Consider the following 26,676-nt stretch of genomic DNA (forward strand, 5'->3'; position numbering starts at 1 on the left):
GATCCAGACACTTATTATACACATGACTTATCACCCAAAGTGAGCAAGGAGGCCTTTCAGGCCGCTGGTACAGTACGTCCAGGTTCCAGATTGGATAAAAGTGTGTGAGTGTATGGACAGGCCCCCGCTTCAGACAAAAGTCAGGAAAGCGTGATGGTATCAAAAAGAAGTGAAAACCTCTCTATTTCATGGTTTATCACCAGAAGCTTGAATAGTTTTTTTTTTTTAATCCTATACTGTACAAGCTCTCTTGTGCATGGTAAAACACAAACAACACTTTACCTCCTCACGCCATGAACGTCCCATAGTGCAAAATTTATTGTTGGTAAGGTAGAGTGCCCCAAAAAAGGTTTTTGTACCCCTTTTTTTAATATATACATATATCATTTATATATAATGTCAGAAGGCTCTTCCTTTATCCAACAGCATAGTGCTTTCGTTTACAACAAAAGGATATCTTTGCTTTGACATCCAGGAGACAAAGACAGACTTCAAGCGTTACTAATCTACTCTGTGTTCAAGCACTAACAATATTTTATGATAATGACGATACAGTTGAGGTGGATGGGGGCATTTCAAAACCCAATCAATTATGTTCTCTAAACTTAAGTCAGTGGTTGAGTTACATTCTCTGATTTGCACGTGTTATGTGGTTGGTTGTGATTTATAAAAGCTATTATTTCTGAGTAGGCGACAGTACAATCAATGCAGTTAAAGGATTTAGCATTTTTATCTTTTCTGAAAAAAGACGTAAAGTGAATGAACTGGCTCTACATGCGTAAGCTACTGCTCTTTCTAAATTAAGTGTATTCTTTTTTTTTAACATGGATGCTATCACTGCTGGAAGTATAAGTGTGTAAACTTCTAGTCATAATACTTTAATGCTGTTTTGTGCTTTTTTTCAGCTCAATAATTCACAGCAGGGTGAACATCTGAGCATTACTGTCACCCTTGTGTGTTTTATTTCAGGATTTTGCTCTCCGTTTGTTATTACATGCTCAGTCCCAGGCCTCTTCAAGTTATGAAACAGTGCATTTACGTCTCAGTTTTAAACATTTAATGCAAAAGTTGAAGGCGTTAAAGTGTATTTTCCTTTTGTCACGTAGAAGAAAGAAAATGTGTCGGGTTCTTGTGATCCTGCAAGATCCTGCTCCTCCTCCTCTCCCAGACGGTGCTGCTGAATGACTTCAGAGATCTACATTACAGTTCTTAGTTTTAGACTTAGTGTGGAAGTGAATCCTAAACATGTCTTATCTACCTTTGCAGAATGGCAGAAATTGCTATACTGGCTTTATTTATCTTATTTAAAAGTTAAAATAGAAAGGGTTAAAATAGTATAACCTCTTCTCTCCCTTTTTGAGTTTTACAAGACTACAAATAAAAAAGATCAAAGTAACTGTGAAAGGTTTCGTAGATACTCGAGAATGTCACACTGGGGTGTTATACATGAATAGAGGGTATAGGTTTAGTTTTGGATCTCCTCAACACTTTACATCTCTAGAGCACATCTCTAAACATCTGTAAACTAGATTTTGGATGTATACTAAGAGTATTTCTAATGGTGAACCCTCCTCACATTAGCATGGATTTAGTTATTTTTGTTAACTGCAAAATACTTCTGATCATGCCCCCTTGCAAACATTTTTTGTGGATCAAATCTCAACCGTAAGTAAATGTATTTGTGAAATTAAGTATTTCCAAACTCACCTTAGGACTGGAATTGCTTTAAAATATTGTAAATGCTTATGTCTCCTGTCATCTCAATCCACTAACCTGGACATTTCACAAAGATGCTATTTAAAACAAAAAACCTTTAAAAACCTTTAAAAACCCACAAAACTTACTCGTAACATAATCTATAACATAGTTTTGTCTCTTTTACCAATTTCTGAAGCTGCTCCACAAAGACAACCTCTTTAAATGATTCATAATGTACTGTATTTCCATCACTCAGTCTTTTTCATTTATAACTTTTTTTTAGTTTTAGTACAGTTAGAATCAATTTAATTACTGGAAAAATGGAAACCCAGTGGGATGATTTTTGTGGCTGAGCAAAATTGAAATCTGGTGCTGAAGAGTGAGTTCTGGTGTCAGGGGAGAGCTCCATAAGGGTTTTGGGTGGTTTGATGCGATGGTGGCAGTACACAAGTGTGCGTCTCCCCTGCAGCCTAAGAGCAACCACATCTATCCACCACCATCCCTGGGATTTTGCCGTGAATTATCTGCTGCTTGTCATTGAAGTAGAGCATGTTAATGGGAGACATCTTGGTCGGGGTACAACAGGGCCCTGCGGAGCCTCTGGGGTTGGCGTGCTGCACCAGGTGGGTGTGCGGGTATTTCTGCATGAACATGTACTCGCACTGGCCAGAGCAATAGTTGGCTTTGTAGCGTTTGGGGGCAATGATCCAGTCCCAGCCGAACGCCTCGAAATCCACAGTCAGAGGGTAGCGACAGCAGCGAGACTCGGTGGAGTGCTCATCGCAGTCGAGGCCGAGGTTTCTCCGAGAGCGTTTGGTCGTCTCAAGAACTTTCACTTCCAGGAATGGCTGCTGGAATCAGGGGGAGGAGCGGCAGGACAGAGAGAAAGAGGTGGTTATAAGAGAACAACAACACGGCTGACATTATCTGATAAGGCAAATACAATTATTTTACAAGAAGTTGATGATTTTATGACAATTCGTCTACATACATCTACAGCATATGACATCAGTGCTTGATGTAAATTAATGTCTTGAAAGGACATATGCTTATTTTTTTTAGCAGAGTTAGATGAGAAGATCTGTACCCATCTCATGTCTGTGCATTGGCAAAGGACCTAGAGCCAGGAGGTTATTAGCTTAGCTTAGCATCAAGACTGCAAGCAGGAGGAAACAGCTAGTCTTGTTTTTTCCAAAGTTTAGGAATATGCCCACCAACACCTCTAAAACTCTAACTATGCTGTGTCTAGTTGTTAGACACAGCAGTAATCTGTGCACAAATTATAGATTAAAATGACAAGTTGTGGTTTACGTACTGTAACTATTTCTTGACGAACAACAGTTTATCCGTCTGCTTAGCCCTTCTGTGTCTCTGCTGGTTGCCTGGCAACACAGGCTGTTGCTGGTTGCCACAGCAACAGCAAGAATCTGGGAAGTTACAGCTCCCAGCAGTTATTTGCCAAGAAATTGTTACAACATGCAAGTCTCATTAAACCTGTGTCGTTTTTACATTTCTGTCTGTGTACAGATTTAAAAAAAAGGTGGCAGATTTTTGAACAGAGCTGGGCTAACGGTTTTCTCCTGTTTTCAGTCTTTATACTAATGCTAAGCTAACCCCTTTAGGGGTTCCCCGCTTTAGCTGCATATATTACGCAAAAACATGAGAGTTGTATCGATCTTTTCATCTCTCGTGTATTTTCCCAAAAATGTATATAAATATATATATGTAATATATTAATATAACATAACATATAACATATTAACCATAACAATGGCTGCATCCCATTTAGTTTGAGCAGTTCTAGTGCTCTGCTATTGTGCACGATGGCTCACTGCCATCGTTAATGAAGTTAGTTCCACCTGTGCTTTTCCTGCTATTGCAATTCAAAATGTGAACTGTGAAAAAAGGTCTGTTGATGCAAAACATCTTTGTCAGGCTGATGAGGACAAGGGGCTTCAAAAAGCTCTTACGGACTGAAACATTTATGCAAACGAGAACTGCATATGGAATTTGCTTTTTTTCTTCTTCAAGTAAAGGCACAAACACAAAATCAATTGACAACTGCATGTGTCAATTCATGCCTCAGCTAATCTACAAACTCACAGAAACTGGACTACAAGCATCAGACTACTTCTAATACTTCAGTAGCTCAGCATTAAGTACTTCTAAAACTTAACTAAAGATGCCAAATTTAAAAACTGCTTATACAAAGATAAAAACTGCATATACAAAGTGAATTAAAGTGTTCAGTACATAGTATTGTAGTTATGTGATTTCAGGATAGATTGAAACTATCCGAGAAAAATAACATTACAAAAGAGAGAAACTAAATAACAATGGATGTAAATTTGAAAAAATGCTATAAAATGTGGTAGTTACACTGTATTAAAAGAAATAAGATAATGCTTTTGGTCCCATAGCTTTTATTTGAAGCCATACTGATATCTGATCTTGACATGATGTTTTTGATGCTAGGTTTAAGACTTTTTACATTCTGTTGTTTTATTAAATGAAGTAGACACCAGCAAGAAATCCTAAAGATGAAAATTAAGTGTTAATGTCAACAGAGGTGTCACCAAACACAATAAAACAAACCCCTAAATCTTCCCCTTTCAACATGTCAAGTAGCTTTGGAGTGTGACCTTTCCCTCAACACAGAAGTAATTCCTGGCTAATCAAATCAGTAATTCAAATGTAGTCCAGATACAAAATAACTTATTTCTGCAAAACCAAAACACAAACTGATGATCTGCTATAAAAAGTTACAAAAGCAGCCCAATAAGCCTTTTTCACAAAAATACTTTTTGACTTAAGTATTTAAAATGATGGCTGAATTCCATTTAGCTGCTTCAGTTTCATGGTACTGGTATTGTGCATGCTGGCTCACTAGCTTCTTTCATACAGCCTGTTCAAGGCGGGAATGTTGCACCGTTTTTCTACCTTGCCGTTCTGTATAAAAGGTATGGACATGGAATTAAGCTGGCAGCGGAAGTAGTCACAGAACCAAATCAATGTCATGCACACGCACATGCACATGCACACTAGATGCGGACGCTATTGTGTTTAAGGCCCTGAACACCCACACAGGTGTTTTCAGTTAATCTGGCTGATTAGACCTCGTCCCAGGACTGTGTGGGTGTGTCTAGACTGATTGACTGACATCTTTCTGGGTCAGCTTGGTTAGCTTTGTTGCACCTGTTAGGGCAGGACAAATGACAGCTTTATCATTGTTATCGGTAGAAAAGATTTGTGACCTAATAAATTCCCATCTAGGCTCCGGCCCACTTTCAACATGAGCAGAGGTCTAATCAGCCAAAATAACTGAAATCACCTTTGTGGGTGTTCAGAGGCTTTAAGACCAGTTCAGACCAAAGATTGGCGATGAGATTAAACCGTTTTAGAATGTTGCAGGGAGAAGTTGCAGCGCTCTGAACTAGCCCGTCTCAGCTCGACTCAAGACAGCTGATGAAGTCGCCAATGGCTGGTTTTAGAACTTAAGGGATGTCACCTGTTTCAACAGCTAATCGACTCATAGTGAAGTCAGCTGGTCAAGTCAGTTGCAGACTGGCACATTGCAAGTAGTTGCAAGTTTCAACTTGCTCGTCAAGACTCTTTGATCTGAACTGGGCTGTACACGTCACGCCCCTTTTGCTTCCGGAATGCCAGCATGTTATTTAAAATCACACACTGGGGCAGCATTATGCCAGAGTTATTGGTCAGGGGAAAAATCATCTTTGTGGAAGAGAGGCTACAGTCACACTGTCATGCCAATAAAGAGTCATCGTTAATGCTATTAGTAACACCTGCGCTTTTCAGACAAAATAAAATAATAATAAATATTAAAATAAACCAAACCAATAGGGCAAACCTGTGGATTGTCACAGACGGTTGAAATAAAACAAACCTGATTACAGTTAAAGGCCATCTAGACACCTCCACAGCTCAATAGTTTGTAAAGTGAGAATGTGATGTGTAATCCTGACAACAGAATAGACCTCATTTCACAGCACACATTTTGTTGTTGTGTTTTAAAGGTGAACTATGCAGTTTTTTAGCTTAATTCACTTTAAATGAACAGCTTTGGAGTCATTGTAATGGTTATATGACTTTTTTTCAGGTTGAATGGTGGTCATCTTGCTCCCCCCTAGCGCCTGTGAGTGGAAAAACCACCCTTGCAACTTTCGGCCGGTGAGCCGCCGGCCTCAGCGTCAGGAAGTATCGCGTGATATCAGGTCTTGCGATGTAACAAATTGCTTCACGGCACTGCACACATACGCCCATTCAGGAACCGGCTAGGAAGGTAGTGATGGAGTTTTTCACACTATCGTCATGGCTGAGCCGGCAAAAAATAAGCAGAAAGCTAGGAAAGCATTGTCGGAGGAACAGAGAAAGAGGAAATGGCAGACTGACCGAGCGAGGAGTCAGACACGAGTAAACATAGGAGTTGCCAAATATCTATTCCAAAGCTGTAGGGGGAGCTCTATAGAGAAACCTGCAAGCAAAAAGCGAGAAAACAGCGAAGAAATGGCCAAAACTGCATAGCGCCCCTTTTTGCGTGTACGCTGTTTGAAACACTGTGTTGCTGCAGGGCTCCCTTGAAAACTAAAACGCTGACACTTGGACTACCCAAAAGGAGCCGAAAGTGACAAAGAACCCTACTCATCTGATATTTCACAAAAATATATGAATTGATTTGTCATTTAGTAGAAACACAACGTGCCATTAATTAAAGCAGCGATTCAAAGAGCTTTGATACAAACTAACGCCAATGGCTGACTCTGTATACTGGGTTAGATCCATGACCCAGGAGGTCATCTGAAGGCTACCATAACCTTGAACTTTGGGCAAAGCAAACGGATCAAATATTTTACTCCATCATGTTTGTTTTACAAAGCCTTCCTCTCCCCACAGTGATTCCAGCTGGGCTTGAACACAGTTTTTTGTGACGCATTCAAAAGAGGAAATAAGCTGAAAGGCCTTCAGGGTGAGACCATGTCAGCTTGGCCTTTAGGGCTTTTGTTGTAGAAAAAAAGACCCAGAGGATCAAGGAGAAGCAGAGTTCTTTGCTTGTTGTGTTTTGTTTTATTTGGTACGCTTGCCTGTGTTTTTGATCTTTTCCTTTTTTTTTTGCTCAAGAATAATATTGCACACTGCTGTGTGCTCAGAGATGTATTGGCCAAGACACCAGAGCTGACCTCTGATATATGTCTTATGACCACTTAGTAAATATTTGGTGTTGCTTAACTGGGATGAGTGGCCTACATAATTCAACGTAGATGTTGTATGTAACTGTCAGTCATAGTAACTCTGGGATTTCTAACTGGATTAATGATTCACGGATGGTTTTGCTTTAAGTTTAAACTAATCCGTGCAAACCCATATATTACACTAGACATAAACCCAGAACATTTAAATAAAAACATAAACAAATAAACATAAAGATCCTATTCTCAGGGTTTGAGGCAACATGAGGCTAAGTAGTTCACAGCCTAAGGTGAAAGTCTTTAAAGAAACTATTCAGAGCAACATTAGGTTACGATCCATTCACATTTTACAAAGAGTAAAATATCAATTAACATAATTGTCTATCTAGGAATAATTTCCCCACCACATGGAAAGAAAAATGGTGCGTGTGCATAGAAGACACACATTCAATTTAGGTTTCTAAAAGGCGAATATGTGAATGGTGAAGGTTGATCCAAACAAAGCAGCTGTGTTTTCTCTGGACTAAACTAAATATAGATTGGTCATGACTGACATGACTGACAAATGGAGCGCAGTGGTATTTAGAGTCGAAAATACATGATGTATCAATAAACTACCCATTTTAAGTAGTATGTAGTCTTTTTTGTCAAATCCACAATTTGGTAATACTAGTGTAGTGCCCATCAAAACGCGCCTGTTTGGAACGGGCTGATTACTTGGCCTTCGGTGTTGCTGCTTGCAGCTTTCTTGAGGTCCGCTGTACCCCATAATAACTTAACAGAACATAATAAAAGCCCCCCAAAGCAGTTAATATGCAACCCAACTGTATACTAATCACTTACTGTGTACTACTAAATTTACCTATTTGATAACAAAAAAAGACAGAAAAGATGTGGAACGAGAGAAAGGGAGATGACATGCATGACATGGCATAATTTCCATCCTTTTTCCTCTATGAATATTTGTTTAAGTAAATTTTAGTTCCGTCCAGTTATCAATACACATCCAGTCAAGTTTTTTTTTCTTCCACTTACTCGATTTAGCTGCCCTTTTTGATTGAAATATTAATTTATATTTGCATAATAAAGCTAGAGAAGTGATTTCTCCCCTGCCCCAGGGACAGGTCTGATGGTCCTTACCAGCCCCTCCTCCCCGGGTCGCAGCGAGGTAACTGCCAGGTCATTGCCGCTCTCATCAAAGGCGTTGATGTCGATTCCCCAGTTGGTGTGGGGCTGTTTGAACCAGTTCTGCAGCACATGCTTAAAGTCAATACTCTGCCAGTGGCCGACCCTGGAGTTGAGTTCTATCTTCAGGGAGCGGATGCGGATGTGGCGGCTGCCCTGCTCCGTGACAGGCTTTAGCCGCAGGATCTGCAGGTAGACGGTGGAGGTCTGCTGCAGCGGTCGCAGGTACACCCACAGCTGGGCCTTTATCACCTTGGTAAACATCAGTTTAGGGCTGAACTTGAAGAAGCAGCAGCTTGGCTTCCCGTTGAACTGCACCAGGGGCTCCGCTGTGGAAAAGAGGACAGTTTATACGTGTACTGTACTGTATAAGCAGTATACTGTATACATATATCATCAAGATCATCATCATTGAAATAGCACTGAACACTGTTCCCAGTATGTGTCAACGGGACCTTTGTTGCATGTCATTCCCCATCTCTCTGTCCTCTCATTTCCTGTCATCATCCTACTCTCGATTATCAAAAAAAGCATAATAATGCCCCCAATAATTTTTTTAAGTAATTTTTTTCACAACATGCAATTTGCTTTAATGTGTGTGCCAAAATCATTTTATTTACATAATTCACATAGTTATTTTGCCCCCCCCAGAGTTTCTGTTAATTCAATTTGGGTGGGATTGGGATTCTGCAGATGATGGTGCTCTTTCTGTCTTGGCTCCAAACACATCACTATCTGTGCATCAGCATGGAATGAAAAATACAACAACCCTGGGCCTGACCGAGGGGTTCAGAAATCTATATTTAAGCTGACCAGCACAAATAAAACAGACAGCTGCATCCATGCTCAGTCATTCAACAAAGGAACACACCATGACTCTCTTCATTCATGTATTGTTAATAACTTCAATAATACTCAGCCACATAACTGAGAGGGATCCTCTCTGATGGAGTCAAGCGAGGACTTGAAGATAAAAGAGAATTTACTCCCAAAGGGGCACACATAATCCACAACATCTCTCAGCAGTTTTATGAGTAACTTAGCTCATACTGTACTTTTTAGCACAGCTTACATAAATTCACACATCAAATAGGACGGTTTAATTATTGAACTGCAAACTTTTTCCTCTATGATCCTAACAAATACCATATTCGAGAGACAGTGGTCAAGGCAGGTACCGTTATTGCAAGTTAGGACACTTTAACACCCAACTCCTCTGTTTACTTTTTGCTTGAGTCCATCACCAAACATTTTAAGTTACATGGCCCTCACTGCAGTGATGAAAAGCTGCTGATTGTGTTTGGTGCTTTTTACTTTATTTATTATAATTATTATTATTAGGAAAAAGTGCAACGTTTCGTTTTTAGAACTATTTCTTCAATAACACAACCTGGGTCTGTTTAATTCATCGGTATCTGACGAAGAAACAAAAAGACTGTAATGTGTAATAAAGGAGACATTTTAAAGGGAGCCAGCAGAAATCACAGTTGCATTTTTTGGGACTTAGCGCTTTGACAATAAAGATGTACATGTGTTTTGCACACTGATCTTAAAGCCAGGAATTCCAATTTTTTTGTTTTGTGATAACATTTGTGTGAGTCAATGTCATTTACAGAAAAAGAGTACAATCCTAACCCAGAAAAGATAATCAGTAACATGTAAAACAGGAGTACCTGAACTGAACTGAGCACTTTTTTTGGTAAACTGCCATTCTCTGTCCGTCATGAAGGCTGTCCGTTATCACATGTGCACATGGTCCTGTCGTTTGGTCCATTCAGTCAGGTTACATTTGTGATTACATCTAGGTTAGAAACAGATCTATTTGCATATTAAAACAAGGATCAGTAATGGTGGCCAATGGCCAGATGGTAACCTTAGATTCCCCTGGGTCAATCGTAATGAAATGGTCTACATGGTCAACTAGCAAAATTAAAACATCTCAAGTTTTTTAGTGGCTCACCCTTGTTGAAATATATTTGGGGTGTGGATTAAGGGTTATGTCAAAGAACACAAGCCGTCTCCTAAAATAGGCAGATATATTCCTGTCATGATCCTCATCTGGTGTTTCTGTGATTTGCACCACATGTCAAATCTGCTCATGGTTCATTTACATAGACCTCCATCTGATATACTGACATCCATCCGTTGCATCCATACATTCATTTCCATGTAAAGTGTTCATTTATTAAGGGAAATTTATTCTGCATCTATCTGGCATAATAATGTGCTGAGTACAATAGAATATCTAATCTGTCCATTTTCTCACTTTCGCATACTTGACATATTACAACTCTAGATTTTTGCAAATAAACTGTTGTCTTCTGTCATTTATCTTGCAGATGAGTGTTGTTGTTCCTCCTTTTAAAAAAAAAAAGAAGCAGATAAAAAAAAAAGAACTGTTAGGACCTGTCACTCATTGCTAAATCTGAGGTTGCTCAGGCAACCTGCAAATGCTTCCTGGGTCAAAAGGTTATTTGGCACCTCAGCCTAGTTAAGAAATGGGATCAGGGGTCAAACCCGTGAGCCTCTTTACATCTCAGGGGTTCTGGGGAGGGGCAGCCCTAACAGCCTGATTGAGTTTGAAGGTCAAGGTCGACCCCATGGCAATGGTAATATGTCTTTCTTCACAAAATGGCATGTTTTTAACCAGAGAATAATCTAAAATCTCAGAGTCACAACAGCGCTGAATCGGTCACAGTTTGTTTTTGTTTTGATTAGGGTGGAGATTCTCCAGCCAATAGTGAATTGTTTATCAAGCCTCAACTGACCAGGGAAGAACACTGCATCGGGCTGTTGTTTTTTTTTTACACTAAACAAGTGTTGTAATTGAATTATGGGCATGCATTGAGGGATAAATCACTGTGGTACAGATGGACTATCCATTAGAAGAGTCCCTGGCGAACACTGAATAAGGGCCAAGTCAGGGACAGACGTGGTCCTTCAGCCTGTATTTCCAGGGACAGTCATTAGCGAGTGTAAATTATACAGTGTCTCACGCTGGACAAACAATATGTCAATGTTCCTTTTGGTGGGTTGCTGGGGTCACAGCAATTAACGTGGGTAGTGTTGTGTTTGCTCATCAGCACAAAACCGGGAATGAATGATTCTGCAGTTTACTTGGGGTTTACTTGGGATTACTACTTTTTGTTGTTTTAAATTGCTACAGATGGGGACCGACAAACTATTCCTTTGTTATCAGTTTGTAATGCTTTTGTTGAGTTTTTTGTAGAAAAAAAAGAAACAAACCACCAAACACAGCAGAGCTTAAATGGTTCAGCTTCTTAAGCAGAGACCCTTTTCTTGAGAAGGAGTAATCTGAGAAGCAGGGCCCATACACCGTGATCCAGCTAGGACCCCGGTTATTAAACACACATGCACAGCATATGAGCTAAGTCATGTTAAACAATGACTGCATTGAAAGGTAAAATCAATTTGTGCCTTTATAGATCCTGTAAGTGCACAAGTGAGAGGCAAACCACTGAGGATGAATGCCTGCAGCTTAATTACACCCCACGTCTTGGCAATGTGGTCCACTTGTGCAAAACGAGCAAAGCTAGCTTGTAAAGAACAGAAAACCAGTGGGACATTTACTGCTTCTTCCTGAACTAACTTTGCTCCTGCTGCCATAACATGTTATTGCTAAAAGAGCTTATAATTTTACTGCAGGACTGTTTTTATAGCTTAATTTCCTGAACAATTTGCTCAGTTATACTTCAGTGTTTTAACACTCTGATTTCCATCCTGCAGTAAGGATATGAATTCTGATTTGGCATTCAGCACCACCTACTGTAGCAACGACACCGCTCTCCTCGGCCAAACGGAAGATGGAAGATAGAAACTAGTCCCTATACAGTAATAACACTTATTTTACTGTAAAAGGTAAAAAACATGTAAAGTGAAGTATGGACAGAGGCTGTGTTTTTTCGAAGGAAACAGGCTTGTTTGCTTTTCCTTCTCATGTCCCCAGCCTACCTCATTATTACAGCAGCTTATTTCCCTGTGGTATAATTGCAGCATATGCAGCACATGAATTTTACTGCCAGCACGCAGCAGGCCCGCAGGTGAGCCTATCAAACATCTGGTGGACTCCCTGGGTACCTGTGTTCCATAGTTAGCCCAGAGCCTCCTATATGTGTATGTTAGGGGGAGACATATAGTATATAAGGGTTTATTCACCATGCCATCTGTCCATTTTAATATGACCGTACCCTGTTTCAAAGTTAAATGCTTTTAATAATCAAATGCAGTAATGTTGAGCCAGTTAAACAGTTGAAAACAGATGGTAGGGGTGAAGTTAAGGAGTAGGTATACAATGAATAGACACATGTTACCAATGAGGGTGCTTTAATATTGGCAGTCTAGTAAAAATGGTAGACTCTTAATTAGTCAAATTTATATTTATCTTTCTTTGACTTCCAGAAGACATATAAAAAAAAGACTTGGCAGAGTTCACAAAGATTTCCACTTTTTTGACTGATTTCTGTGCTTCGCCATGCAATCAACGTTAATATATCAACGGCAATAACACAACCCCCACCCAATTATCACAACATGATCATGATACATGAACATGATAAAATACCCAAAGAAGCTTAATATGTTAGTTTAAGAGTTGAAAACCAAGAAGTGTCATAGCTATATATGAACATTTTAAGTTAAAATGTTTGTGCTTTCTTATTTGGACATTTCTTATACTGCCACTATGGCAGTATGTTTAACATAAGGTGCTGCTGATGCAATATGCTTCTTGTCCTGGAAAAACTCAACAAATCAATATATATATATATATATATATATATATATATATATATATATATATATATAAGTGAAAAAGTAAGAATTTGTTTCACAGTGAATGTTGTTGGTCTGACAAGATTTTATCACAAAATGGTTCTGAATTTAAAAATTACCTTCACACTTCTATCTCATATTAAAAACCAAATTTGGTAGAGTTCACTTCTTTATCCAAACTTTTGAAAGGCAGTGGTGTGCATGTTGTGAACATGTGCCGTAAACTGTGCCAATCAGGTGAAAATCCGAGGCTAAAATGAGTTGGGGAGAGAAATGGTCATTTATTGTCCGAATGGATAATGCAAAATAGTATAAACCTACATAGTAGTTTCATTTGCATATATATCAATATTTTCTTTTCTTAATGGGAAATGCAAATGTGCCATTTTGTGGTGAGTGTATGTTTGGGAGCCCTCGTGTTGAATAAATGTGACTCTGGGGTATCCCTGCGCACCTCGGCATATTAATCATCGTGACACGTTCACGACCCTTCTAATAAGACAGGGGCCACAGTGCACCCCCTGAAACATCCCATCCCACCCCAGCCTCACTACCTCTTTGTCTCTTGGTCAGTCCCAAGGGACGGGAAAGGGTGGTGGGGGAGGCCTGGCTTGATCTGAGCTGGGGTTGGAAAGGAGGGTGTGTGTGTGTGAAGTTAGACCCCCTCATTCAGAAGCCCTCCCCTGGGACAACGGCAGGCACAAGACTCCTATTAGGACTGAGCACAGTAGCCCCCCAGGAGCAACAAAAGACACCTCCTAAAGCTCCCTGTTCTAGCTCAGTGAACACACACACACACACACACACACACACACACACACACACACACATACACACACACACACACACACACACACACACACACACACACACGCTCCAAACTGACTGTCTTCAGCAAACAGGCTCATTGTTTTTTGTGTTGGGGTTATATGTGTTTGTATTGATAGGGGAACGTCTGCGGGACAGCTCCAGCAGGTCGGGACAGAGAATGAAAAGAGCGAGCGTGCAGTGAACTGCAATAAGGTGGACAGCTGGACAGCAGGAAGCATGCTAGGGTCTCACCGCTTGTGTTTGTGTGCATCCATACATAAACGTTAGCAGAACGTTGTCCTCTGACGTTAAACGTTCTGCTCTGTTTTTTTAAAAGTTAAATCCAAACTTTTCTTTTTACATATTTCGTATAGAGCAGTAGGGGGTCTTTCCATTTATTTTGAATGCCTGCAGAAAAAAAGTTAAGTCCGACAACTTTTGGATAAAAGCGACCCAATGTCAACTTGCTGTGGACAATCATTTGATCTTCACGTTTGGTCAGAAATGTTGGTTCTCTTCAATGTTTTTGTATCTTGGTTATTATTGTAGATTTCACATTTCTTTGGCTCCACTTATTCTTCACCAAGTTGACAGGCAAAAACATACAATAAACCCAGATTTAGTTTGTGTAAATGGATTCCTTAGTCTTGGACTCTATCTGAAATGTGCTGCAACTTAACACTGTGTTAGTATACCCCAGAGTGAATGGCATTCAATTTGGCAGTGACCCTCTTGAGAGATTATCATTTCAGAATTGGCTGAAGCCCCGAGGCGAGGGCTTCAGCCAGGATGTAACTCAGAGGTGACTGATGGAAAACAGAAGGAAGAAAATAAACACTTGAGAGACGGTTAGAGTTTCGTCTATTATTATTTAGATGATAGAAACTTAAAACTATACACAGATCTCTTGATTTGCAGGCTGACCACATGTCACTGAATGTGGTGACAATGTGCTATACATTTACATTATTATTATTATTATTATGATGATGAGTAGTAGTAGCCCAAAGACAATATGTTCACCCATTGTCAAATTGATTTGCACTGCCGGTCATCAAGTCCCTGTACTGTAATGTTGCCAAGGAAATCTTTTACTACTTACTTATTTACTATTGCTCAATGTAACAAGCACAGCTAACCCAACATACACACTATGCAACAACAATGCAAAACAACGAAAGAATATATGTTTACTCTGTAACAGAAACTAAAGCAGTTCAGTTCAGTTTAGCTAACATCACTATAAGACAAATTACCAGTTGTTCACTTAGTTTTTTCATCTCAACCCTTATGCAAAACCCTGTAGCAGAAGCATTATAATTTAAACTGCATGATCTTCTGTTGTTGGTTGATCTAGTTTGTTGCCTTGTTTGATGGAGCAAACGTCTACAAACCTACACACCTAAAGTCTTAACCTAAAAATCGTAAACGCCTGTTCTACATTATCACATGATACAAGTGACCTACTACAACACATACTGTATAAACACTCAAGTTTGACCTCTGAGGTCATGTTTCTTGGTACCAGGTCCAATTCTCCACGGACCATCTGAGAAAAGCGCCATTAATTTATATTACAGTACATCTGTGTGGTAAATAATTCAAGGACAGCATTGAGCTGCTGTAACAATGCATTGCATTAGACACATTCTCTGCACTAATATCCTAATCCATATGATATCCCATAGATTGGTAGTGAAGGGTACATTTTTGACATTTTATGACAAAATCACCTTAACCATGTGTTTAATTTACTATGGAGTCGTAAAATCTATTCTCCCTATTCTTTTACATTTAAAATGTTTAATATTGTCTATCTTACGTCTGAGATTATTTGTCTGTAATAAAATGTTGTGAGGACCAGTAGTCAGCTTCCCTCTATACTTTACATGCAAAACACTTGTCCTAATTATGCCGATGACACCCACATTTATCTCTCAAGTGATAATGCTGCATTAGGCCATGATCACACTTGACATCTTTTTTGAAAAGAAAAGTTGACTAGGGCGCTTTTGTAGCTGTCAAAAAAAGCGCGTTTTTTTCAGCAAAAGTTTGACTTTTTTCAACTTCTAAAAAACACTCTGAGCTGCAGAAAAAAACGTTGGCAGCGGTGTTTAAAAAAGCACTCAGGACATTTTCAAAAAACATGGTTTACTCCATAGGATTATAATGTAAAACAGATGCTGGCAGCTTCAAAAAAGACGTCAAGTGTGAACATTGCCTTAGAGTCAGCATAAAACAAATCAATGATTAGATGATACAGATACAGACACTTCCAACTTCCAAACATAATAAGCCTCTCTGGTAGCAGTCTGAAAAATGTTCCCAGAGAAGCACCATTTGGTTTTTTTGCTCCACGTAGCTGGAACAAACTTTCAGAATATATAAGAATAAAGTTCACCTCTAAAAGCAGATTAAAAACTAGTTTTCCCACCCTCTTAAGACCATCATTATCAACACCCAATGTTTATCCTGTATTCATCTGTTTCATTCATTCATCATTCTATTTGTCAGTGTTCTAATTTTACTAATTCAATTGGTGTTTTTCATGTCTTTTTGTCTCTTATTTAATGTCTTTTGGTGTATGAACTGAGGTTGAATACACTTTTCTGCTCTCTTATCTAATCCAGCAAAAATAAATCATAAACATGCATGTCATTATGACATGAGGGGACTGATCAGTATTAATGCACAACCTGAGAGTACTCTCAAACTGAGGGACCAGCAGGTCAGAATTGCTTCTTATTTATGTCCTTTAATTTCTTTCCTTACACTAGTGCAGTGCCTGTTCGGAACAGGCCCATTGCTTGGCCTGCAGTATTGCTGTTTGCCGCTTTCTCGAGAACTGCTCATCCAAACTACTTCACACTCAACACTGCGCTTCCTTGGGTCCTGAGCAATAAACCTGCCTTGACATAGTTGCGTCCCCAAGCAATGCTAGAGTATACCGGTAATTTGCTAGCAGCTAGCCATTTGGGCCCAGGCTATTTCCTGGAACAAAAGCGCTAATTACCAAAGTTTCATCACCGAATGTAATATCTTTGGTCTCCCTTCCTTCATCTGTTCTTGAATGTGCAGTAGTGATTGCTGTACCTAGCATGCAGATCAGCAGTTTAAAAGTTAATAGAGGTCCACCCTCAATATACAACACAGTGTGTACATTACACACTACTTATAAATATGCCCTATAGATCTCAAGAGCTCACACTCGACAATGCACTTCAATGAGTCCTTAGCAATAGTGTGAAGTCAAGTGTGAAGTCAATTGGATGGTTTTTGAGAAAATCTAAATACAGACAGACAAGGCCCCAAAAGCACTTACAAAATATACAACTCAACTGTATACTAACATAGACAACAGACGTTATATTTACGTAAATGTAAGTACATTCTGCTGATAATGTCTCTCTTTTCACTTGTAAACATTTGAATGCAGAAGGCCACATGTACTGTGCGTTATCAATAGTTTTACTATCAATAGCAAATAGTTTTACTTCAGAAAAAAGGTTTTAAGTACTTCTTCTACCACTGACAATACCAACATTCCCAGTTAGAGAAAGGATAAAAAGTAAAGCAAGATGCAGTTTGCCGCGGCCCCCAAATCACTCAATATGCCCCTGAAAAACACACCCAAGTCGTGGCTGCTCGCGGTCAGAAACACCAGCGAAATACACTTAGTGGAGGTATTAATTTCCAAAAAGTAAATAAATGGTTATTAAGTAGAGCATGGATTTAATTAGCAGAGGTATTTTGCCGGTAGTAGTGTTGTTAGTGTTATAAGTTAGTATGGCAAACAAGAAACAGAAATAAAAGAAAACAGAAATAGAAACACACATGGTGAAATACACTTAGCGGAGATATTCATTTTTAAATATGCGTATTAGTTGCTGATAGCTGATAGCCCTATGCGGACAACATGCTCGACTCAGCTCAGTTCATGAAGCCCCGCCGCCGCTGCTGCACAAAGCCGCCACTTGTTTATTCAAAGTTTATTAATATTGAACATGTTGCGTGTCCAAATTGCACCACATTTGACAAGGCACGTCCTTGGGTACCCAGCAATACACCCACCAGGTGTAAAGTAGATTGGATAAACGACTCTCGAGATATGCAAAGGACAGAAAGACAGAGATTACTTGCTTTATACAGTAGATACATGTTGACTACTGATTTGTTGTTGATCATCTTAAACGCTCAAAGGATGTGCCATGTTTTTTCCTGGAAGTATTTCTTTTTGAGCACACTATGTTGCTGGAAAAAATCCCTAAAGCAAATCTGTCAGCGTCAGAGTCTCGGCCGAGAGTTTTATCTAAAGACGACGTTAGTGTCTAACCCTCCCTTTAGGAAGCATTTTTTTCTACACTGTTTCCTCAAGATTTTCTAAGCAACGATAAAAATATTGTTCCCTTTATGAGCTGTGTTTTACATTATATAAATCAAACTTGGCTCTTGTCCCTAAAGAAATCACTTCGACTGTGCATTTTCCATAATGAACTTCCTCGGGTGATCTGGGTACGGCAGGCAGAAACACAACCACAGGTGATAAATACAGCGAGAAGCTGCTCTCCTTTGCCGCAGAAAAGAGGCTAATTAAATTTTCATGTAGATAATAATGAGGTAATCCACTGTTAATTGTGCTTCTATCCGACACAGTGGCTCCCTCATGGGATCAAGCATTATGCCAATGCAGCATTTCCTTTGCTTAAACGCCTCTTAGATTTAATGGACTCTTCTATAAACTGATCCTCAGCAGCTCCTTGCACACAACCACACAGAGCTTGAAAGCATCCATCAACAATAATCCCCTCAATGATCTCCATTTTATCTCTTCGCTCACCTCCTCCTCCTCCTCACTCATGTCCCTACATAGGGCTTAATTACTAGTGTGAAGTAATTATTTCCTTTATTAGTGAAACGTAACATCTGTTTCAGGTCTTTTTAATTGTACCTATAAAACCATTGCATGATTTCTGTCCCTTTAGGATAGGACTGGGCTGCTTGCTGCTCCCTGCGGACTCCCGCCCTTCTTCCTTCCACCCCCCCTCCCCCCTTCATACCCGCAGTGTGAGCCATGGTGCACCTAACTCGATCATACTCTTTGAAATCCTTTAAAGAGGCAACGAGGAGCTCACCAGTGCTCACAAGCAGTGAAAGCAGAGTCTTTTTATTTTATTATTTTATAAGGAGACCAAAAATATTCCTTCATAACCATGCCTCTAAACTGAAATGAATGCTATGTTACATCCATTCTCCCATCTTCTCAGTGTTGTATTTTTGGTAAAGTATGCATTAAATTCCTAAGCAACATATTCCCAAATGCCAAGAGAAAAGATCGGCTACACGGACTGGTACACTGGAGCGTGGGAATAGGGGAAGGAGTGAGATTCCTGAGGTCCTGGGGAAATTTTGTCCCTGTATTAATAGACGTTGTCCCTTTGAAATTTTATTACCCATAAAGTTGACAGTATGCTGTGCAATTTCTACATACCTTTCTTTCTTATGTTTTTACTTCTTTTTAAACAAACCAGTCATACCCCCCAGTGTCCAAACAATTCAACACCAAAGTTTATCTTTCCCCTCAACTGATGCCAGCAACTACACAGGGAGAACAGGTGTCATCGTCAAACTGAGACCTCCATGGAATAAATAAATCTATAAAAACCTCACATAGTCATCAACTTCCAGCAAACACTGGCCAGTGAGTTGAAGACAGTCCGACTTCTGCTGCTCTGTCCTTTTAGCGCTCTCCCTCTTAATTTTTATGGTTCCTGCACCTTCAGGAAATGACCCTTTTATAGGGTCAACACTATAAAAGACTTGTTTTTTGTGGGAGTGGTTAGTGTGTGTGTGTGTGTGTGTGTGTGTGTGTGTGTGTGTATGTGTATGTGTATGTGTATGTGTGTGTGTGTGTGTGTGTGTGTGTGTGTGTGTGTGTGTGTGTGTGTGTGTGTGTGGGGGGGGATAAGTGTTTAAGTTACTACCGGTTCGTCTTTGCTGCCAAAGAAAGAGACCCGATGAGGTTAATAGTCTCCTCTTCCAATATATCACATAGCTGTGAACTCTGTGACCCTTTTTGTCAATAGGAGAACTTTTCTCTGGAGTGTGTGTGTGACTGTGTGTATGTGTGTGACTGTGTGTGTGTGTGTGTGTGTGTGTGTGTGTGTGTGTGTGTGTGTGTGAGCATCCTCATGTGTCTAAGCAAGTGTGCACATGTGGAAATGTGTACATTCGTACCTTTACACGTGTGTAATGTTCATTTTTCAACTCAAGAGTTGTGTAAGCCTATGCTCGAACTGAATGCGCCTCATCTTAACAGGATTACATAATAATACCAGTATAGCACTTACTAATGTTAGCTTACACACAATCATAATGGACAAGATACAATGTGGGTATAAAATAGTTCAACAAAGTCAGAAGTTTTAAGAATAACTGAGTGATCAACAAAAGTGTTTCAAATGTGATCTTCTTTATGTCTAAACCTCAGTTTTCACTCCTTTCAAAAGGTAAAGTTTTTCCTTGCAGATGGTCACTGGTTTCCTATGTTTTGGACAAACTGCAATGAAAAAATGTAAACATGGAATAAAGGCTCAGAGGGAGGGTAAGCGAGTGCTGCTCTCTGCTGGATTCTCTCTTACTGGACAATCTCAAAATTACACAAAACCTCTCGAAATGTCAGAGCGCAGAAAATAAGTTTACTCGAAGGGCAAAGATGATAAAGACTACACTGAGCTTTTTACAAAGAACCTAAACTAAGTCATACCCATGAGTAGTCTATTGTTGTTCATTTTCCTAATTGTTTTCCTGTTTCCTGGGAGAATAATTTGATTTTTAGTATTTAATATTGCTGGAGTATTTCATGGAACAGTTGAATAGTGTGGGGTTAATCAGCATCAAAACATACAGAGACAGAGTGAGAGATAGAAAGAAGGAGAAGGTGACTGATGCGAGAGGAAGGTCTGGTCTTAATGTCTTAGACAGGTGACAAATGGGAGATTAGTGAGGTCAAATCCTCACCCCACCTCAGGCAAAACTCAGCTCTGCATGCAGAATTACACATATAAAATCAAATACAAACAGCTCATATGTCAATGCAAATAGATTTGTTAATAAAAATCAAGACTTGTTCATGATGCTGCGCTAAAAGATGACCCTGATAAACGGCTCCAAACTGACTCATTTTTAATGCGGGAACAGCGAGCGGAGCGGTTTCCTAACACACTATAAGGAGGTTTTAGTGACGCACTATGATATAAATAGCTGTACTTCTCCATGAAATTTCATAGTAATTAGAGACCAGGAAGCATGGACCCTCTCAACTCCCACTGCGGCACCCACGTACCTTGAGTGAATACTAAGAAGCAACTCTGGCACAGGTCCAGTTCAGTATGTACTGTGTGAACCCACATGGCCTATCAAAGGCAGTGTGCACGACCGTGAAAGGGTGATTGGGTTCGAGGTGCGCAGGGAATAGTGTTTGAAGCCCTACTTCTATCAGAGAGACAGAAAAGGCACTTTTAATCCTGTTGGACCACTAAAGCGCCACAGGCAAAAGAGATGCACTCATTCTCTCAACTCTTCCATCAGTACCGGAGAAAGAGAAGAAGAAGGAGAGAGGGGGCTACGGGGAAGAAGATGGGGGGGTAGAGGGAGGGGTGAAGAGTGTGAGAGAGAGAGAGAAATATGGAGAGAAGGAGCAGATGATTAAAACTGCAGCTGACGTAAAGAGATGAGGCAAACAGAAAAGAACAGGAAGTGCTGTAACATGACAGATACAGCAGTAATTCATTAGTAAGTCATTAGCTCCTCTGGGTGGCATGAGGCTGTTAGAAATATGCAATTAGCTGGTGTCATGCATAATGCCTTTTCTGGCTTGAGAAGGTATCAAAATCAAATCACTTTGCATGGTGCGTTGTGTGCGATTGTGGCCGTGCAGAGGATGGAAAACAAAGGGTCAAAAATACACTTTGAGGATATTGTTGATGTCACTTTCAATGTGCAGATGAGTGTGTTAAGCATGCAGTTTCATTTTGTCTGCATTTACAGCACATCAGAGAGATAACTGCAAGTTATTATATAAGATCTTCATTGTCAGCAAGCATCACATACACCCTATACGTGTGTGTTTGAGAGCAAGTTATAAAAATAGAGGCAGCGGGAGATAGATAGATAGATAGATAGATAGATAGATAGATGATGTAACATTTATATATATATATATATATATATATATATATATATATATATATATACTGTAAAAAAAATTAGGACAATTTCTTCTTTTGTAGAAATGTCCTAAAAATAGAGATGATGTAACATTTATTTATATATATATATATATATATATATATATATATATATATATATATATATATATACTGTATATAAAAAATTAGGACAATTTCTTCTTTTGTAGAAATGTCCTAAAAATAGCTGCCACATAAACACGGTTGACAAATGACAAATCAAATTCTTCACGGTGCCTCCTCAATTCTCCTGTAAGATCTAAGACATCAGCTGTGCACCGTTCTCCTGGGATGAACTGAACTGCATCGCTCACATCAGTCCAGAGCAAAAACAACTCTCACAGAAAACAATTATAAGGTTCAACGAGTTTAAAGCTTAGATAAAGAGTGTTGGAATAGAAAATATGTAGATAAAATACAGATGACATTTGAGCCTGCAGTTACAATGTGGCAAATGAAGGTTGATTTGTTATCATGACAGAGCCAGGTGGGACTGTCAGGGCAGGTGAAGATGGAAAAGTGTTAATAAACTACAAGGTGTTTTATAGCTATACTACTAATGATAGATAGATAGATAGATAGATAGATAGATAGATAGATAGATAGATAGATAGATAGATAGATAGATAAAATAATGAGGATTTAATAATGTCAGACAACACATAAAGCCAAAGTCTCCTGCACAAAGGCATATCTTTGTTCAATCATGGAGTGAAAAAAACGGATTATTTGAAGTGTGTTTTATCTGCCTTGTGCAGAATATATTACGTGTGTAAATGTTGAACCCCACGATTTGGCAGGAAAAGGTCACACACTCCCCTCGACCCTAAGTGATTTTCTGTCTTTGTGTACTCGTGGTGAAAAAAAAAGAGCTGCACCCATAAACTTCGCATTTAAAAGGCAAGTGCGGCCAAAGGGGGCTGCTGCATGAGGGGAACAATAGCAGCTTTTTGGACACACTTTTTCTCACTGCGAGAAACAGCAGGGAAACCGGTAGAGCCTCCTATAAAAGACCGATAGAGCACAGCTGCCAGGGTTCAACAGTAATTTTATAAAATGTCTCCAAGGGGCCTGCCTGCGGTTTATCTGGGGATTTATGGGAAATTATAAGAGGGCGAGCAAATTGTTAGAGGGGCAATAATCAGAGGGCCTCATAACTCCATAATGTAGGGCCTTTATGCAAAAGAAGACATAAAGGATAAAGTGATGCAACTGCCAGCTGCATTATCATTAATGATGCACTTGACATTCACACAGGTCTGTCATGCGTTTACTCCCCGTCAAGCACAGAATATTATCTGAAAGGAGGAATGTTTAAACATGACAGCAGGTGTACTGAGGAGCTAAATATTAGAATGCTCCAACAGGACTTTTCCCTCCATCATCATCATAATCATCATCATCGCCAGCACCACCATGAAAACAAAAGTTCATCAAGCCATGTTGGAGCTGTTTGTTTCAGAGTGATGAGGCTCTTTATGCTGCTGATTATTGATTTATCAGCTTCAAGCATAATCCCTATTTTGACAGCAGTGGCCAGCAGCTGACCACAGCTCTTTTTCTAATATTATTATCAATGTGTTTCAGACACACGGAGTGGACCCCCAATCTTAATCTCAAAAAGTAGGTTTGGCTTTTGACTTGAGCACCAGGAGCTCCACTGTCCACGCAGCAGGCCTGAGTCACTTGAACCTATCTGCTCCGCAATTACGCGCATGACGCATTTGGAGACAATATTGTTGGGTTGTAAACTATTACTCACGCTCAGAGGCCATGGTGATCACGGACTCCGTGGTGGCGTGGTACTCATCCTCCTCCATGAACTCATCCTGGGACGACGCGTCTCCCTGGAAGTCGTGATGGTCCAAGAGCTGCTGGAGCGGAGGCGCCTTGGGTAGCAGCTGATTGACCACCTCCCGGCTGATGTTGGGCGCCTGTTTCAGACGCAGCTTGCTCAGGATCTGGGACTTGATGGTCTCCAGTCTCAGCACTTTGCTCTGCTCCCTCCAAACACAGGCGGAGCACTCGTGAGAACCGGCGTCCTCGTCCAGCAGGGACAGCCCGGCATCCGTGGGCGTCTCGCTGGCAGAAGGCAGCAGCAGATTGGGCTCATCGCTCCCTGACTGTCCCAGGGAGATGAGCACCAACAAGCACAGTAAGAAGTTGTACCTCGGCATGACGATGCGTGGACACCAGGCAATGTAACTTTTTTTCTTTCTTTTTCTTGTCCTTTCACTCGCTTTATCCAGTTATATCCCGTCTCGGATGTGCGCCGCTCCTTGCCTTATCCTACAAAAGGCAGGGAATCAGTGACATGCATCTAATCCAATACGATCACCCCGAAGTTGCTTTTTTGCAGATTTTGCAATAAATTTTCAACAACAAAAAAAGTAGGATCCAGTGTGTCTCGGTACAGGCTGCTTGGATTGAAGGTAAACTAATTATCTGTTTGATGAATGCATCGCCCGCTCACGTGTAGTATAATGGTTGTTTTGGGGTCTTCTGTATTATTTAGTCCATTGAGGTGTGTGAATGTTCAGAAGTGTCACTGAAAAATGTGCAAGTGCGGTCAAAAAGGGGCTCTTTATATATCTCAGCTGCCCGGTGTCGTAATCCGTCTCCATTGGCTAAGATTGCAACAAAAGGCTTTTAGGTCTGTCACCAAGTCAAGAGGGACAGAGCGAAGGGAGGGTGCACGCACTGTTATGAGAGTATAAATGTTTTTACAGTGCACAAACAATGTCTCACATTAGAGATATTGCCCAATTAGTTTATTATGATGATGACATAAACTATGGCTCATTGCGCCTGTTGTTATAAATGGTAACTTAATAAGTGTAAAATAAAAAAAATAAAAAGCTTCATGATTCCACCCGAATTCTCCACATCATGTCGGAAATCACACACATCTAAATATTTACGGTGCATTAAAAAAAACAACTCACTATTAAGGAATCTTCATGTAGACCTACCAGATGGTTAGATGCAGATTATTTAGAAATTACACGAGCTTGTCCGATGCAGAGCTTTCTAAACTGAGCGTCAAAGTATATATGTGTAAACCAGTTAAGTAATAACTGGACTTTTCATTTCAAATCAGCCTGCATCCTATGCTAATAATAAAATATTGATGTGTATTAGCCTTTATTAATAGATCGATTAAAGTCATGCAGTAACAGCAGGTCTGCATACTCTATTATAGTATGTAGACTTTATAATGTAAGCCTCGTTGAATTTCATTTGTGTAGTTGTTATTAGCTGGTATTAGTTGAATTATGATTTTTTTTTTTATTGTTTTCTTATAGATTACTATGGATTGTAGAATTTGAAGTCTTCTATGTGTCACATGTTATCTATAAACCCACAGCATGTGCAAATGCCATAGGATCTTATCAAAATGCCATGCAGAGATTCTGTATTCATTAATAAAGGTTGTGATTTTTCTGGAACTGATTTTTTTATATACAAATTGTACTTCACAGAGCAATGAGTCGCCTGCTCGAAGCAAGCCATCACTGACCCACTAGTGTCATCTGCTGGAGAGAAACACAATTGCAGCTGCAGAACATCATGTTTAAGTTATTAGTTTTCATGCGTGCTGCCTCTTTTATTGCTTGTTGCGGTCAGATTGTGGTACTTCATTGTAAAACAGGGCACTCTTGTCATTAGCTCATTTAGTTTGGGAATATAGCAGTATTACATATTTATTGTTCAAATACTGATAAGACTAGAAGTTAGTGAGGATCAAGCATTAGTGCACCTAAAATGAATGCTGGGTGGAGCTTCCTCTCCATTGAATACATGGGAAACACCTTTGCTGCAGTTTGCTCACATTTCCCTTATTTCTTTCTCTTGTGTGCAAAAAAGTCTTAAATTGGCAGCTTCATACCACTTTAATGGTGAAGGAATCTCTCAACCACAGGAAGCAGTGTTATTAAGCAACAATTAAACATCAATTCCCTTCCAACCTGAAATGTCTTCAAGAATCTAATATGGTTTGAATGACAAGGTTTACCAGCCTCATCTAAATTAAATAAATCAAAACCATAAATTAGTGAGTCCTTAAGGGATAAGACACGCGCCCGCTGTTTTTATTTGAGCAGAAACAGCAGCTGCATGTCCCTACTTGGTGCATTTGTAGGTTTTTATGTTTATCAGTGCAGATGGAATGTGAATCATTCATATTCAATTTCACAACGCAACATTCACTGACCAACACAACAGCTCAGATTAGGGTAACAACAACCTCCATGTTGCACACCAAACCTAAACCTAGTGTAGTACTGAAGCTCACAATAACCTTTCAGCAGTGGGGGAAAGTTAGTTAAGTGTACTCGAGTACTGTACTTAAGTACAATTTTGAGATACACATTGCTACATACATTGAGTAAACAAAAAGTGACACTGGTAAGAGAGCTGCAGGCAGAAAATTCAGGGGTTGGTAATACAGACAATCTTTGGGCTTCACTGGTGTCATCCAGCACAGTCACATCCAAGAACACCTAGTCCACACCATGAAAATAGATGCTTGTGTTTATGTATTAAATGTATGACTTATGAAAAGAAATGTTGTCAATTTAGTCCTGATTTGCATTGTACAGTAGTGGTTAGCATCAATTAGTGTATGTCTGCTGAAGAGATGCAAAAAGTGATCTGTTGCTTACATGTGCCTTTAGATATGTATGAATATGGGACCAAATACTCTATAGTCTCATCAGCACAAAAACAACTCTTGAGGAAGG

The 26,676-nt window shown here is 39.7% G+C and overlaps 1 protein-coding gene across 2 annotated transcripts; it reads right to left on the reverse strand.

Moving 5' to 3' along the window:
- Positions 1-1,977: 1,977 nt before the first annotated feature.
- On the reverse strand, positions 1,978-24,497 carry LOC144516726 (growth/differentiation factor 11-like). Of its 2 annotated transcripts, none has more exons than XM_078248262.1 (3): positions 23,697-24,497; positions 8,043-8,416; positions 1,978-2,546 (listed from the first exon to the last, which is right to left on the reverse strand). In XM_078248262.1, exons 1-3 carry the CDS (start codon positions 24,109-24,111, stop codon positions 2,169-2,171), a joined length of 1,167 nt encoding a protein of 388 aa, XP_078104388.1. In that variant the 5' UTR covers positions 24,112-24,497; the 3' UTR covers positions 1,978-2,168. The 2 variants fall into 2 exon arrangements, with proteins under 2 accessions (XP_078104388.1, XP_078104387.1); XM_078248261.1 differs by having other exon boundaries at positions 1,978-2,549.
- Between the last annotated feature and the right edge of the window lie 2,179 nt (positions 24,498-26,676).

The sequence above is a fragment of the Sander vitreus genome, chromosome 4, assembly GCF_031162955.1.
Source record: "Sander vitreus isolate 19-12246 chromosome 4, sanVit1, whole genome shotgun sequence".
NCBI classification, from domain to species: domain Eukaryota; kingdom Metazoa; phylum Chordata; class Actinopteri; order Perciformes; family Percidae; genus Sander; species Sander vitreus.